Below are 17,306 nucleotides of genomic sequence, written 5' to 3' on the forward strand. Positions count from 1 at the left end.
TCCAGAATAATCACAGCTATCACTGTTTCCTAACAATGTCTTCTTAAAATTATCCATGCTAGGAAAAAATGTTCTGTGAAGAATTGTGTCGAGTGTTGATCTGGCCTAAATTATTCCCATCACTTGTCAATTGTCCAGGGGCTGATAGAATCATCTGTTTCAAAAAAAAACAAAAACCCTACAAGTTTAGCAATGCTTCTAGCTAAAATTCCAGTATTTTTATATTTTAATTGGAAATTACTTTGGAGAATATACATAAATATATATATTTATATTTTTGTGGATTATATTTTTATATATTTGGCATATATACATCTATATATAACTGGCTGAATATGCCAAAAAATGTAATATCTGGAGAAGGCTTATCTGATTGAGATGAGGAACTTCCAATCACAGAGCAAAACTTCATTGGAGCACCTGGTAACAAGGGAATGTTCAAGGGCTGGTGACTGTGGCAGTGTTGCCTCATCAGGATGTTGCCCAAATTTCTGGAGGTGCCAGCAATGCCTACAAAGGCCCAATTAGGAAGCTGGAGCCATCTCAATCAGTGATTTTGGACTCTCAGGTAAATGATGGAAACTGTAGATTTCAGGAATCTGAAATTTTCCTTTTTCTCGTTCAAACGTCTGCTCGGAATGAGGCTCTGAGCTAATGTGCAAAGATTGCTCCAAATCACTCAGAGCCACACTCCAATGCCTGACTGGAGCACAATGAAGTTTGGATTATGCTGTTTTAAATTATCACCCATTTGAAGTCATTTTCTTCATAAAACAAGATTAAAATGACTGTAATTCAAAACATTTTACCTCAAATTGATGGGAAAATTGTAGTGTTCATATTATTTCCATTTTTCAATTTGACAAAACATTTCACTCCACATACAAGCTTTTCTGTGTTGTCACTATCTTAACGGTGAAAATATGAATTTTACTCTGTGCACTTGACTCTTTCCTGATGTGTCTTATTTCTTAAAACTACTTATTTAAGCTTTTGAAAGCATGTCTTTCTATAGATTGCTGTGGTGCCTGGGGAAAATACAAACAGATTTAGGAGGTTTGCTTACCTCCTTTCTGACCCACACAGTAACAGTTTATTACTTCATATTGTTAAGTTTGTTCTCTGGTCTTCTTACATGCCTGATGGTTGGATAACTGCTGATAAATGAGCAAAGCAAGGGAGAAATTGAAGCTCTAGCTTAATGGAGTTGAAACTCAGATTATTTACCTGAAACTTCCTTTCATTTGCTTTCATGGTAATACTACAGGAGAAATTTCTCTGCATGAGTTTTCCCTCAAAGTTTCATGTCTCTGAGTAGAATCATATAGGGAAAGAATAGTCCTTTCCTCAGAAGTTTATTTCATAGCAGGGAGTGTTATCAGCAATACTTTTTAAAAATCCAGTAAATTCTGAGTAACTTACTTGAGTTCCCAATGCAAAAGGGCATTTGTGTCATCTAAGAGTTCTTCTTGCAGAGTTCTTGAGCAAGCAAAGACCAGAACAGCACTGAAAAGCTCTTGAAAATTAAGTGACTTGCAGAAGTCCTTGTGTAAACTATTGCCAGTGAGATTTACAACTGCAGAGTTCCCGGCCTAAAACCACAATTGCATTTATTTTTAAGTCACGCTGTGCTCGACCATCAGTGCAACAGAAAGCCAAACCTTAGCACTTGAAGTGATAGCAAGGCACATGTCAGCTCTGAGACCCTCAAAGCCTGCAGAAGGGCTGTTGGTGTGTGCTCAATCTGCAGAGGATAATTCATTCCTTACTAGGGGGTATGGTCTCAAGAGCTGAAAGCTTTAACTGGTACATATGTATAGGGTAGATTTAAAGTGATTATGGAAATGTCACCGCAGGACAATGCATTATTAGCAGGCCCTCATATGTTGTATGCTGTCCCCTTATGTTTGCTGATAATTAAAAAGCAGATTGGGATGTCATGGTGAGAATGAGTGCAAAATGTCCCTTTTATCATTTGCAATAAATATGAAATAGTGGTCTTGCTGTATCCTTCAGTGATTGTTCTATTTGTGTTGGTGACAAATGACATCTTTCTCCTTGTAATGTGCCTGCAGGGTTAAATGACTTTATTATTATTAATGAGTCGTTGCTCCAGCTGCCCAGAAATACAGGGAGTAGCAAACATAAGAGATTTAGACCTAAGTAATTACAAATGTAATTATTACCTTTCAAATTTCATTTTCACGGCAATCACAAGGTTGTTAATCAAACATGGCCCTTTGCATGTGCTCACACTTTTTGGAGCCTTTGTCAAAGGGATGAGCAGCTCCGTGGGCCCACTGAGGGTAGCTGGTGGCAGATTGACAAAGTGGTCTTGACAGAAAACTGCTGTGAAAAATTGGATGGAAGCTGCTGTGCAGCCATCAAGGAGGCTGTGCTTGAGAGGGCTCTCTGAGAGGAAAACCCTCCTGAGCTGCAGCCATATGGAGGAGAGTGTCCTCTCGGGGAGGTGGAACGGTGCAGTTTTACTCCTCCAGCCTGCCTGTCCTTCCTCAAGGTTGTTGGTTGGCATGAAGGGATCTAAAAAGCACAGCAGAGCCAGCGTGCTGCTCTAGGGGAATTAAAAACCGTGGCCTCTTACCCTGAAATATTTATCCTCATCACTCATAGTTAGGGATTTTTAAGTTTTGAGGTGGAGAATAAGGTTTATTCTTTTGCAGTGGTGGCAAGGGTGTTGCAGGAAATTCAGAAAAGGGGAATTGTGACCGTGCTCACAGGGGTCTGAGGGTGAGGGAAGAGATGAGGATCTGACTCCATGGTTCAGAAGGCTGATTTATTATTTTATGGTATATATTATATTAAAACTATACTAAAAGAATAGAAGAAAGGATTTCATCAGAAGGCTGGCTAAGAATAGAAAAAGAAGGAATGATAACAAAGGCTTGTGTCTGGGACAGAGAGTCCGAGCCAGCTGGGCTGTGATTGGCCATTCATTAGAAACATCCACATGAGCCAATCCCAGATGCCCCTGTTGCATCCCACAGCAGCAGATAATCATTGCTTGCATTTTGTTCCTGAGGCCTCTCAGCTTCTCAGGAGGAGCAATCCTAAGGAAAGGATTTTTCATGAAAAGATGTCTGTGACAGGGAAGAGCTGTGATTGTTGTTAGGCCGTGTTGCTGATGCCATGGAATATAAGCTGTTTCCCAGAATCATAACCTGGACTGATATTTCTTGTGAAATGTAAAATCTGAGGGACAGCTTTGGAGAAATGAGAACATTTCCATTCAATAATGCCATTTCTTCATAATATGAAGGAGCCCCATATTTTAAAGAAATAAGTGAAAATGAATTGAATGGAGAAAATGGGCACTACCTGGCACCACACTTTATAACCTGAAATGTAATGTGAATCAATACTGTCACAAAGCATTTGAATTTTGACACTACTTTTTTGATGAGAAAATTGTTTTGTCAAAAAACCTTCAGCAAGCTTTATTTATATATTCAGCTGGAATGAATTAATACTGTTGATGGTCCAATAAAATGTTACAGCTATCAGCACTCAAAAAAGCATAGAGTGTTACATAGATATCAGCATAGGTAATTATTGTAAAAATGTTTAGGAGAATTTCAAAATAAATAGGTCATTCATGGTAACAAAAAAATTAGTAATATTCTAATAAAGAAATATAGTTTGTTTGGTTTTTTTGAAATGCAGCTGGAGTCATCACAGAAGATAGAGAATATTTTTAGACTCTTGTAGGTTTGTTTTGGTTGCTGCTCTAGTGGTCTTTGACTTTAAATTTCTGTTTGTGTATACCTGATGATGAAAACACAATTCAGAACAGCTTTTACTGGCTATCTTTTAAGTTACCACAGGAGATATCTGTTTACTAGCTCACGGAGCATTTGGGCATTTTATGACTCCCTTTTGAAAATTAATGTTTCACTTAAGTGTCTGAACTGTGACCAATTGCCCACAGTTGTTCAATTACTTCATTTAAAAGATTTTTTAGCATTCTACTTTCCATCAAACCTTTGTTTATTTTTTTTTATTGTGAAGTCAATAAAAAGGAAGGCAGAGCCCCATTTGGCATGGAGATACCCCAAGAGACTGAGGTGCACAGGGGGTGTAGACACAGACTTTGAGGGGTTTTTCTCTTGAGGGAGCTGCTGTGTGTGAGCAGAACCGAGCAGGAATTTCTGCTGATCCCCATCCTCCTCCCCAGCCCTGAGCTCTGCTGAGCCCCCAGTCTGCTCCTTGGCACACAGGAATCTGGGATTGCTTGGGATAAAGGAATATTGATATGTTCCTATGGGTCCTATGGGTCCTTTATCAAGGGTTAGTGCTACTGACCCTGTCCCACCCAGAAATTCTCTTCCCTTTGTCCCTTTCTGGCAATCACCCCATCTCCAAGCCCACATCTCTGTTCTGATGTATCAGAAATTTTGATTGATGTATTTGTTTTTTTGATTACATAGCCTAAGCTTGGGAAATGTATCTTCTTCTGTTTCCACACCAAATGAGTTTATGTAGATTGCATAGTGATTCTTAGTTCTCTTTATGAATCCTCACTCTTTTGGGATATTTAGTGACTTTCAGTAAAATCAATAAGCTGCCTTTCCTTCATGGGCACACATAATTTCATTTGAAACTTAAATCTGAAAAATTATGTATAGTGTTATATTCTGTGTAGATTCTCTGAAAAGTGACAGCCGAAGCCCTTTTTTATGCAGTAAATTATTGTAGGATGTTGTGTTTACTATAGGGATTTTACATCAGTAGCAGAGCTTAATATGTATCACTTAAAATGCATAATCTTTGCAGGTATGGGGGAAAAATGCTAATTTCACTCTTTACTATGTTTCCAAGTCAAAGGTTATTGCTGGAGTATAAACCATTTCTCACTATGTAGTTCACCTTGTTTAATTGATTTGAATTTGAATTTATATTCCATGTTAAATAATGAACCATGTATTAATAATTAAGAAGGTTCAGTACAAATGGGAAGCAGTTAATTAAATATTAAATAAAGCACATTGTATTAGCCAGTATTGTAATCAATATATTAGATTTTAGGTTATCCATTTTAGATGGTCATTATACTTTACTAGTTATAGTTAAAATTCTCATTGAAAACTCAATACACACTTTATAGGCCAAGAAACATGCAGCCTTTGTAACTGACCATATTTTTTTCCATAAATATCAGCAAAACATGGGCAAAAAAGATGAATTCAATTGGACTGTTAGAGCAATAAGGGTCACTGCCATGTACTCTGTCACACCCATGTTCATTAGGCTGAAAAAAGGAGTTTGCAGGAGGTTTGGGGGCTTGGTTTTGTTGTGTTTTTCTTTTGGTTTGTTTTATTTTTTTCTTTTTGTGTGAAATCTCTTTCTGTGGAAAACAGTAATTATGAAGCTGAACTTCTAACAGGAGCATTGCCTTTAGACCATATCCTGGGTATGATTATTGCAAGATTGAGGTTCTAGGCAGAATAGCAATGAGGTAACCAAATGAAAGATTAATGTGCTTTATTTGTGGCCCATTGTTTGGGAGGGGAAGATTCACTTCACAAGGGCAGTTAATGAGACAGGGATTACCAGGGCCTGACTCCCTCGCCCTGAAACTTCCTCCCTTTCCTCTCCCCCTCACCAACTTTCCTTGGCCATCTTTAACAATGTTTGCTTGACTTGTTGAATTCAGGTGCAAAATCCTCATACCTCACCCCATCATTTGGATTTCATGAGAAGAAATTTGTCTGATTCAATTCAGATTAAAACCACGGCTCTCAGGACATAAACTGTGTTCACTGGAATGGAAGCAGAGCTGATTCTTGCAAGCTACCCAGCACAATCTGGCAAGTCTAGGTAGCATGGAAAGATGTGATTTCCCTGATCCTCAGTCAGAACATCTGGAGGATCAATCTTCCTCTGATTTCTCACAAGCAAAGCAAGCTCTGTGCACGCAGCTGAAAATCAGAGAGTGGTGTGTCCTACTTGTTCTTTGAATAAAAAGGTTCCAAGGGTAGAATTTAAGTAACTCTTTTAGGTTTTTAATTTATTGAGACGTATACAGGAAATAAAATATTCATAGGGAACTCCTCCCAAAGGCATTTTATTATTAAACCAAAAAGCTAGAGTATATTATAGCAGCACTCATTTAGGTTTTCTACATTCAAGCTTCTTCCTCCTGACCTTATTAAAGTAACCCAGTTTACACTAACTACTATTCCCCCCTCCCTTTTTTATTGTTAATGACATTTCTGTTCTCCTCATATGGTGGAGAGCTTTAAATGGTTTTACTCCAGTGGCCGCTTTTGGTCACCAGGGTAATTCCGGCCGATAATTTCCCCACATTCCGCTTGGGTTCCTGCTTAGATTTAGTGCCACATTTAGTAAATACACACGGGCACAACGTGGTGGGGGAGCCTGACCCATTCCTTAGGAGCTATTGGCTGAGAGGGGGAGTTGGGGCTGTCATCTCCACCGCTCTGGGGGCTCCTGCTGAGCAGAGAGTGCTGGGGCTGCGCTGAGAGCTGCTTCAGACGAAACGCTTCAGTAAACGAGAGGCACTTCTGGGTGCCGACAGAACAGCGTTGGCACTGCAAGCCATGTATTCATATATGTGCTGTGTTGTGAAAATATGAAAAATAGCTCAGCAATGGCATAATTATGAGTAATTTGCTTAATTGCTTGCTAATTGTTGCTTGCTTTATTATGAAACAAGAGTGCTCTAAATGTAACACTGGATGGTTTGCATCCAAAATGTGTCAAATTCAAAACTGGCTTTTCATTAAGGCTTCAGCTACATGGCTTTAAAATTCAAGCACTCTGTATTCTGTGGTTTAAGATTTTCCTCCTTTTTTTTTTTTTTTTTTTTTTTTTTAATTAGTTTGGATATTTTCTTGGCACTGTTTCAATGCCCCTAAACCTGCATTGGTAGAGTGCAGTCTGGTGGTTTCTGAACTTCCAATGAATCTGAGTACTTTGGCAATTAATGCATTTACAAATGTCTTTTGATCTTTGCTACACATGTGGGTAAAGGTGGAGATCTTTTAAGGCTACTCCAGGAGCTCATGCTCTGGATTGTCCAACCCTTATGGAAGCACATCTTCCTTTCAGCACATTCAGATTTTTTTCTTTTAAGGGATATGTACAATTCTGAAAGTTTGGCCTTTTTGGAAAAGCTGATTTCTTTTTCAACCAATATATCTAGATATGAGCAGAAACTTAGACCAAAAGTCCTTTCCAGCCTAATCTTTGTGATTCTGTGGTCAAGTGGTGACTTTCATGGCAGAGTGAGGAAAGCTCTCTTGATGTTCTTTTAGCAGCACACGTCTCTTCTAAGGCTGCAGGGAAAGGGTAGAAAAGAAGGTGTGTTCTCTATACACCAAATATGTGCTTCAATGATTTTACAGGACTTTTCCAACCAAAATGATTCCAGAATTGTAACTTTTCAACATTCTGAGGCTGCTGGTAACAGACTCGTACCATCAGCCTGTCCTGCTTTGTGAATTTTCCAGGAGAAACAGCCTTAAAACTGGAACATGATATTAAGCTGGAACTGCCAAAGACTTGTGCCACATTTTGTGGACAGAGGAGAGTAGCTCTGTCGAGATCTCCAAAAAGCAAAGAGGAGAATTAACATTTTTATTTAGTACCTCTAAAGTCCCACTCAGACTTTGTAACCACAGGAAGCCTCTGGTCAAAACAAACAAGCATACCTTTTTTTAGGTATTTTTTGTCACTGTTTTTGTTGAAGGATAGCTATCTGGCAAGGCTGAAATTCCACATTATCTTGAGTGAAGGTAAATAGTCTTGAAAACTGTTTTGAACCATAAATGATGAGACTGTGGAACAATGAAGAAAGTCTTTTAACTGTTGTGCTTTTAGTTATATTTGACAGTTCTGATCTAAACACTTCTTAAGAGATGACAGACACTTTCTTTCAAATGTTCTTAGTTCTGCAGACAATTAAAAAAAAATTCCTAAAACAACCAGGAGTTCAAATCAAAGTGGTAAACTCACATGTGCATGAGTGTGATCTATTACATGAATTAAAAATTCTCTTTTGTATTATTTGTATGTCATGTTTGAAGAATCTCCATGTAGTGTGGAAAGAATATCTAAAATTGAGGATTTATAACTGAGTGAAGTAAGAAATTAGTCAGACTGCTAAGAGTTCAATGGAATATACTCTTTATTCATAATATGTGGGGAATATGCAAACTCCTATTTCCATTTATAAACCTGTCATGTCTTGTGTGAGAAGATGGTACCAGACACTGAATTTCACTTGCAAGAACCATCATTTCTTCTGAAAATATTCAGAGACAGCTGGAACTTTCTCTTCCTTGATGGGTAGAGGCAGGTGTCAGAGGTGTTTCCTTCCCCTGATTACTTATCAGACTATGCAAAATAATCACCTGCACTACTGCTTGGGAATGAGAGGGAAACTTTCAGAATATTTGATTGTCAGCCACATTTAGAACGGCTTGCAAAGAAACAAAATGGAAGGAAGCTTAAAGAGCAGGAGCCAGAAGGCGCCGTGGCCAATTTGCAGAGCCTCTGATAAATGAACACCGAGCTTCACATCTCCCACTGGTGTGGCTGGAATGGTGTGTGAGGGAAACAGAGAATGGGCTTGGCAAAAAGGAGATCTAGTTCATGGCCTGGAGGAGCAGGCAACAATTTGATAATGCTCCGTGAATATTCATTTTCCTACAGTTTGCTCTAGTTTGAGTTATTTTTCCAAGAGTCGTTGCTTTGTGGGTGTGGGAAGTTTGTTTGACTTAGAAGAGTTATTTTTCAAAGTTAAGGAAAACGTGATATTAACAATAAGCACTGATGAAGCATACTCTGACAACAGTATTGAAACAAGATTAAAAGAAAGATTATGACTTCTCACAAAAGATGTTTCTTCTAAACAATCCTGCATTGGCAGACTTTTGTATTGAAAAACCCAACTTAACACCAAAATAATTTGTATTCCTATCTTAGGATTGTGTCCAGGATAATTATAAAGCTTTGAGGTTTTCTTTCTTGTGGATTTTTTAATTTCTTTTATTATTTTTTTACAATAAAACTAATACTCAGATTAAAATATCTCTTTCTTAACAGAATAAGCAAGACTGAAACTTTAACAATACTTTTATTCTTGACTTGGCAATGTGTTCCAAGTCTCCAGGTAGTCTGACAACACATGGCACAAAATTACTGTCCTGATCTTTGAAATGGTGTGGAGGCTGTTTTATATGTGACCTTTTTTCTTCCACAGTTGCCTTGGCCAATGTTAAAAGTTAGATTTTTATTGTCAAATGCTTCCTTTTTTGTTTCAGTTTTGTGTAATTTGAGAAAAATGGTACAGTAGAAGTGTTGTAACCACTTGCTGTGAAGAGCTCAAAACAAATAAGTATAATTTCCAAATAAATAATTGTGTGGTTCACATTTTAACTGAATTAATAGCATTTTAAGGGTTTTTTAATTAATGCAAAAAAAAAATCAGTTTTTCTACAAAATGGGGATAACTCCATACACTGTCAGGGTTGTACCTGATTTCAGTGGATTGCCTTCATCAGAATAGAAGCAAACCTGGATAATTAAAGAGCTTAAAGGACTTGTATATCCTTAAATTTATGTCTCTAATAGCAGATAGTAGGACACAGAAAGATTAGACTAATCTACCACTAGAAACTTTTCTTTTTTGCAGTAACTATAGACTCCACTGAATTATTTCCATATTTATGTCTCCTACTGCCCATCAAAAGTGGATTAGTATTGCAGCAGCAAGGTGCCAAAGCTTTGTCAGGATTAAACTGAAAAATACTTAGGCAAAATGACTGAGGACATGTTGAAATGCCAGCAATACACCAAAATAACATTTATAAACAATCACTCCTCTAGCTGACACGTACAGCATCCTGAAGGAGAAATAATCAAGAATAGAGAATTCATGATATAACAAGCAACCAGCTGTCTTCTTAGAAATGGTAGATTTTTTTAAAAAAATGTATCCTGGTTTGGACAGCAGCATTATATATTTCAGTGCCTGAAGGAAAAAACTTAATTCCTTTGTATTGAGATGTAACATGGAAATAAGTGTTTGTGCTCTGCAGCTTTACACAGACTCCAACATGCAAAATATTTGTTAAAACAGAAATGCAGCATCTGTTTAAACATAAAGCTCAGAGGGTGGGAGGCTCCTACTCAGCACTCTCACTGCTATAAGGAATTTTTGTGGCATTCCTTCCCCAGTGCTTATGAGCCAGAATCTGATTTTAAATGCTATTTTCATTAAGACAGATATTAAAAATATGTGTGTATCATTCATTGGGAAGTTTTCTAAAGAAAGCACAAGGAAATATCCAATCAGATATTCTTCTGCACTTCTGATGTATTTAACCATGTACACAGGAAGAGAATAAAAAAATAACACTCGCAATATTAAAACTATTTTGAGGAATCATGTGCAGAAATTTAATTCCATTAATTTTTAATTTTCCTACCATGCCAAAGCCACAATTTAAATGAAACAGATCCAGAATATTTATGTATTACATAAATAAACATCTTTCAGATTTAGTAGTTTACTTTGCCTTTGAACAAATTAAAATTTCTATAATCCTTTTTCAAGGGCACAAACCTTGCATCTGCTGAAGAAATCTGCTTTGATTACTTGCAAAATATAGAGGTTACATCTTCTTTTGCTAGTACTCTTTGATTTTTCAAGGTGTCCAGTATTGAATGCATGGAGAAATCAATTTTCTTTAAAATAGCTGTTACACTCTTTCATTCTTATAACTCTTGAGTGCATCTTTGAGGCCAATGGACCATCTTTGGCTAGTGCCCAATTTAGGAGTTTTTACCTTAAGCAAAGGAAAACAATAAAAAAATCCAAGAGAACATTAAGAAAATTAAGAGAACATTAAAAAAATAAAAGGCTTTTTTTTTTTCAAGTAGTTCTATGCAAATATCTAAAGTAATACCATTATTTTTTATAGTTTTTAGCTTTATTACAGAAATGAAAATTGTAAGGAGTGAAAATATTATTTTAGGTAAATGACTAGTCCAGAGGACATGGACAAGTTGTGCCAGGGGAGGTTTAGATTGGACATTAGGAAAAAATTTCTTCACTGAAGGGGTCAGCAAGCATTGGAAGAGACTGCTTAGGGAGGTGGGGGATCCTGGGGGTGTTCAAGAAGCGTGTGGATGTGGCACTTGGGGGTTGTTTCAGTGGTGAACGGGGTGGTGCTGGGTCAATGGTTTAATTCACAGGTCTGAGAATTGTTTTCCAACCTGAGCAGCTGTATGAGCTGGAAAATCAAGTGTATAAGGGCTTATTATAAAGCTTTAATGATGGTGTGACAACAGTGTGGGCCCCAACATCTGAACCTCCATTGAAGGTCTACACTTGGAGGCCTTTTCCTCCCAAAATGTGGCCATCATTGTAGGGCAGGGATTTCTTAGTTGAGGAGGCCTTTTCCTCCCAAAATGTGGCTATTATTGTAGGATGGGAATTGCTTTGTTGAGGAGGCCTTTTCCTCCCAAAATGGGAGGATGGGATGGAATTCCCATTGTTGTAGGATGGGGATTGCTTTGTTGAGGAGTCCTCCTCCCCAGCCGTGACCATCATTGTAGGACAGGCATTGCTTTATTGAGGAGGCCTTTTCCTCCCCAGCTGTGGCCATCACTGTAGGATGGGGTTGCTTTGCTGACCTTGATTCCCTCTGTGTGTCTGTCCACTCCCCTGACGGTGTCTTGTGTTTTTCCACCCTCCCAGCTATCGAAGTGAACCTGCAGAAAGCTCTGGCCGAAGCCTCTGAGAACTGCACGCAGGAGTGCCTCATCCTCGGCCACTCCGACAACTGCTGGATGCCGCCGGCGCTGACGCAGTTCCAGCAGCCCAACCCCTCCTTGCCATCGTTTGGCTTCCAGCAAGGCTGGGGCCGGGGGGCCAGGCCCGAGGGACGCCACACTCTCGGGAGGCCCCTGCCAAAGGACGACAGTGACAAAGGCCAGGCAGGGCCCAGGCCCCAGTTCTACAACACCTGCGAAAGACATTGCGCCGCCGAGGATCCCGTCAAGGTCATCCCCCTGGCAAACTTCGCCGCCTCCCACCCGGCGCCGGGGGCTGGCAGCAGCACCACGTTTATACACGAGCACCAGCTGTGAATGCAGATGTGACAAATCCCCAATTTCAGGCTTTAAGTGTGACTGTGGATGGTCACGGCCTAGCGCCGCTCCTTGGGCGCGTACAAACTCGTTAGGCTTGTGAATATTTGTGTATATAGAATCCTAAAGCTGAAAGAGAAAATCTAAATCCTTAGGACCTGGTTGAAAGGTGTTTACTGTAGTTCTTGGTAAAATCCAGAAAATGGGGAAGAGAACCCACAACCCAGAAACAATCAGAAGAAGAACAAAATCCTGTTCATTTTCTTACATGGGCCATGTAGTGCAAATATCTGCCAGCAGTTCTTTCTCCCTTTGAAGGCAATTCCTTAGTACGGTTTGGGGAATATTGCAGTCTAAAAATAGCTTACTCAAATTTTTCTTTGTTGTTATAATTTATAGCATATTCATAGATTTCATCTTCCATTTGCTTAGAGATCAAGTGAGCAATTTCTCATTTGATTGCTTGACATAATAGAATTAATAAGATCCTAAAATCTAATTCTTCAGAAGGATGGTATATCTTCCCACCAAAATTTATCTTTTTTATAATTAAGAAGGAGAATGTACGTGACAACTGATTTTTATTTTAATTTTTATTGGCTCAATGTACAGGTATTTATTCTCTGAAAGAATGCAATAGATGAAATAGAAAGCTCTCAACTAGGCTTTTCTGTGTGAAATAAACAACGTGACAATGAGAGGATATCCGAGATCAAAACTGGAAACAAATAAGAAATAATTTTTTTTAATTTCCAAGATTTTCCTTTCTATAATAATTCAAGGAACAATATTATACTTATTATGTTTTTTAAGCCATAAGTCTATTTCTCTCTTTTTTTTTTCCTTTTTTTCATCTTGCAGAGCTTGCTTGGCTACTGTTCCTGTTAGTTGAAAATTACATGGGCACTGCTGAAAACAGTAGGAAGTGGGGTAGTTGTTTTTGGCTGATGTGATGTCGTGGCAGCAAGCTACCGGTGTTTTAAAGAATATTTAATAGTGATGTGTACGGCTTTTTTTACAGCTCTATTCACCTATTGTAAGTATCCAGTACAAGTTTAACTATCATATTAGTTACTTCATCACAAACCTGTTAGATTAAGAAGTACTTGTCATTGTGGATTAGTTGTTAGAGAATGACTGATAGTGCTCAGCAAAGAAAGAAGGAACTAGGTAATGGAAGTTGGATTAATATAAACAAACCCTAATCATATTATTTGAAAAACTCTCAAGGTGATTCTCTTTAAAGAGGAAGGATTTTTTTCAGTGTTCTCTGTACTGGAGAATATATTCTCTTGGTAAATTCCACAGTGGATGAAAAGGAGTTTCCTTTCTTAGATGAACAAAACCATATTTTCTCTAGTATTTCCTTCTAGTACTTTGTTGGTCTTTAGCCATTTCATCATTTGCAGTATGTACATACCAAGAAAGTTTTCCTTTAAGAAAATGCATAACTTTTTTGTTTTATTGCTACATGAAGTGAGACAATCGAAGCTGTATGGAGGGGAAAAACAGTGTGTGAATATTTCCTATGGGTAGAACTCTATGTAGGCTTCATAATGTAACTTAAATCTGTAATTTATGAACAAAACTGTGTGTAAAAATGCTGTAATATTAGCTGCTTGTAAAATTTACAGAAGTTCAAGTTGTTGAGGGTTTCCAATGAATGCTAAAAGAGCTTCTCTTATGTGCCCAGCAGGTATAAGTAGCTTTATATATCGCTGTCCCCACTGTAAATCTATTCAAACCACATTTAGATTTTATGTGCAAAATATTAAAAAAAAAAAAAAAGCTTCACTTTTAACCTACTGATAGGGTTTAATTAATGGACATCAGATTATCTAATGGTGTACTTCCTTTGCTTTCTTTTTCTTTTTTTTTTTTAAGTAGTTTTCAATAATGTTTAGAAAAGATATGGCACACTGGCTTCCAGTTGCATGTAAATCCTGGAAAAAAATCACAATCCTTTGGGTACTGACACATCTCATTTCCAATTCTGAGACAATTAAAAAATTGACGAATTAATTCACACCTAATGTATACAAAGCCCTTTGTTTGCTTTGGAGACATCAGGAGGAGAGAATTTGGCAGTTATTTTCAGGGATATGCAAAAAATGAGCTTATCTGTAGTTTACACAGATTTACCAAACATCCTAATTGTGTAAATTTAGAATAATGCTGACAGTAATTCCTCCTATTGAAAGCAGAGGTTTTTAGTTTTTAGTACAGATGCTGCTATACCAAATGTTTACAGAATTGGCAGCTCAATTGGAAAACTCTCTTTTTTTTATTTTTCTTGTTTTTTTCACCTGCAACAGTTCTTTCAGGGATGAAAATTGTAACTGAAATTTCCTGGCAAATAATTCGTTTCTACAATTTTAGGATTTTTATAGGAAAAGGTGAAGGACCCAGAACTAGTGGGGTTTTTTTCATTGATAGGGGAAAAAAAGCCCAACAAACTTCACTTAATTTAAATATTTGGGGGTTACTTTGCTTTTTTCCCTAAGATAGAGAAGCACTTAACCCTGCCCCTTCCTTTGAAAACAAGCAAACAAAAACCCAAAGAAACACCCAAACCAAACAACAATAAAAAATTAACTTAAACACAAAGCATTATGACAATGAGTCTGATTATAAATATTAAACATTATATCCATGGAAATGTGTTTGATACTCTAAAATGCAGTCAACAAGATACAGAACAATTAGTTGTAAATACACATTCTATCAGGAGATAAATTGTTCCCTCATTTTTATATATTATAGCTCTAATATATAAAAATACACTTTTCTGAGTAGCATGTCAGTATCCAGAGGAACAATGTTACTAGAGACTCGTTACACATCTTGCCATATATATAAATAATTTATCTAGTACATAGACTGTATATTTTTGTGTATTTTTTTTCCTTTTTTAGTCATTTAACTTATTTTATCTTACTCGTGTGAATTTGTGGAGAAAACAATTCTATATACAATATACAGTACAATGCTAGTTACATGATTAGATTTGTTCCATACTGTGTAACAATAAAGGAAAACCTTTGCCTTCAAAGTGATGTGTCACACAGTCGAGCCCAGATTATTCCCCCTCCAAACTCATGCTCGTTGCACTCCTGAGTATTGCAAGAAGGATTATTTCCATATTGCAAAGCAGTCAATGCTAAAATAAGAAACAAACAAACAACAAAAAAATGCTAAAAGAAAGACCCAAGTCAAAGTGTTTGAAGTAAGAGATGCTGTTTCTTTGTTTTCCTGAGCTGTGCTGCATTCTGAAGCGTAACTTAATTCTAAAGAATAATTGAGCAGCGTGCCCGGCCAGGCAGAGCCTGCAGAGCACCTGCTCTGGGCTGGGAGCTGGCTGCATGCAGGTCATTTAGCTAATTAGCATGGCAATGAGCCCGTGCTAATAGGACCTGGGGGTTTCTGAACGGCAGCTCCACACAGCGTCGGTGCTGTGGTGCCCAGGCCAGCCTTGGCATCCCTGCCCCTGCCCCTGGCCCTGATGGGGTTTCCATCAGAGAAGGGAATTTGGCTCTGTGGTGCCCAGCCCAGCCTTGGCATCCCTGCCCCTGGCCCTGATGGGATTTCCATCAGAGAAGGGAATTTGGCTCTGTGGTGCCCAGCCCAGCCTTGGCATCCCTGCCCCTGGCCCTGATGGGGTTTCCATCAGAGAAGGGAATTTGGCTCTGTGGTGCCCAGCCCAGCCTTGGCATCCCTGCCCCTGGCCCTGATGGGGTTTCCATCAGAGAAGGGAATTTGGCTCTGTGGTGCCCTGAGCAAGCTGCAATCGATGGGGAGCCCAAAGCCACCACTATTCCCCTGCTCCCAGCAGGGTCCAGCCCAAGGCAGAGCCTGAATATTTCCACTGGTAATGCTTGATTGGCCCAAGGTTGTTGGAGTCAAGCTGAGGTTTTAAAGTTGGAAAATTTAAGCTTGGCTTTATTTGATTTCTCATGTTTTCCTTTTGCAGGTTGAATACCGACCCTTAATCAATGAGAAGCAATTAAAAGATCACACTGCAGTTTACTACCCTGATTTAGCTGGGTAAATAAAAGGGAAGGAATTGGTTTGTGCAGACACAAAGTAAAGTTGAAGGCAAAGATTTTATTTGGTATACATAGGAAAATTGTGTATAACTTATGTTATCCCTAGTGAAGAAAGAGATTGACGATTTCTTGTAAATATTTGAGTTTGTATTTCTGGGAAATCTCCCTGCTCTGTGGCATACTACAGGATCTGAGAGTGAGCAGTGTATGTCTGTGTATTGAAACAGCCCTAACCACACTCTACAAACCATGCAGCTGGACACCATATACTACAGCCCAGCAGCATTTAAAGTCCAGTCAATTTGCAGTAGTTCTATTTCAGGTTTCTGTACAGCATGTTGTCTTGTTAATTACAATGCTTATTAATAAACTAGATCCACGAAAGCAGTTTTCTCCTTTGCGCTGTTTTCTTTGGGTTTCTGAAACATGAGTTGTTTAAAAGTATTCCCCCAGCTACGCTTTTCTCCCATTTTCAAGTGGGAGCTTTCCGAATTTCCTTTTACTGGGAAGCCCCAAACTGTCAGAAAGTCAAGAAAATTTAACTTTATTTGCAGTTGCTTCAGCACCTGAGTAGAAGGCTTCTGGTAAGCAACAAAAATATTCACACAATATGTACAGCAATTGAGCTGTATGTGCTCAGAAATATCTTCCATTTCTGTGCCATTTCTCTTTATACCAAGCTCCCCCTTTGCACTATGCCTCTGATACATTTACTTATAGAAAATCACTATGAGCTGGAGGCAGGAGTGTTTATGGTGTTTGCTGTGTTAGAAAAGAAGCTATTTCTAATTGAGAGAACATGGTTAATGAGTTGTTGTTGAGCTAAAGGGATTATATCACCATGAATGTGATATAAAGAAATAACCATCAAACGAGGAACTAATGAAAACACATTTTATGCATTTTTCTATCTTATTTTAGTCCATATTTAAAGAGCAGCTCTTGTTGGCCTGACAATAAGGCAGTAATATCTTATTCTTTGATGCAGTTATGGCTGTTATGTCTGCAGGACCCTTTCAAGCAGGACAATATTATTTATTTTGGCATCAGAACTGTGCACAAGTAGATTCCCTTACAGCCAATAACTGCTGACACATCAGTTGCTAGGCTAGATAATATATT

The 17,306-nt window shown here is 38.3% G+C and overlaps 1 protein-coding gene across 5 annotated transcripts in view; it reads left to right on the top strand.

The window, feature by feature from the left end:
* The window catches only part of PCDH11X (protocadherin 11 X-linked), a 432,804-nt gene extending 416,233 nt beyond the window's left edge, over window positions 1–16,571 (top strand). For 2 of the 5 annotated variants that reach the window (XM_054641581.2, XM_077186153.1), the window contains one exon: window positions 11,747–16,571. In XM_054641581.2, coding sequence (XP_054497556.1) covers window positions 11,747–12,138 — 392 coding nt within the window. In that variant the 3' untranslated portion in view covers window positions 12,139–16,571. The remainder of the gene's footprint in view (window positions 1–11,746) is intronic. The other 3 variants (XR_013184313.1, XR_013184314.1, XM_077186154.1) reach the window with 3 other exon arrangements.
* The last annotated feature ends 735 nt before the right edge of the window (window positions 16,572–17,306 follow it).

Source organism: Agelaius phoeniceus, chromosome 14, assembly GCF_051311805.1.
Source record: "Agelaius phoeniceus isolate bAgePho1 chromosome 14, bAgePho1.hap1, whole genome shotgun sequence".
NCBI classification, from domain to species: Eukaryota; Metazoa; Chordata; class Aves; order Passeriformes; family Icteridae; genus Agelaius; species Agelaius phoeniceus.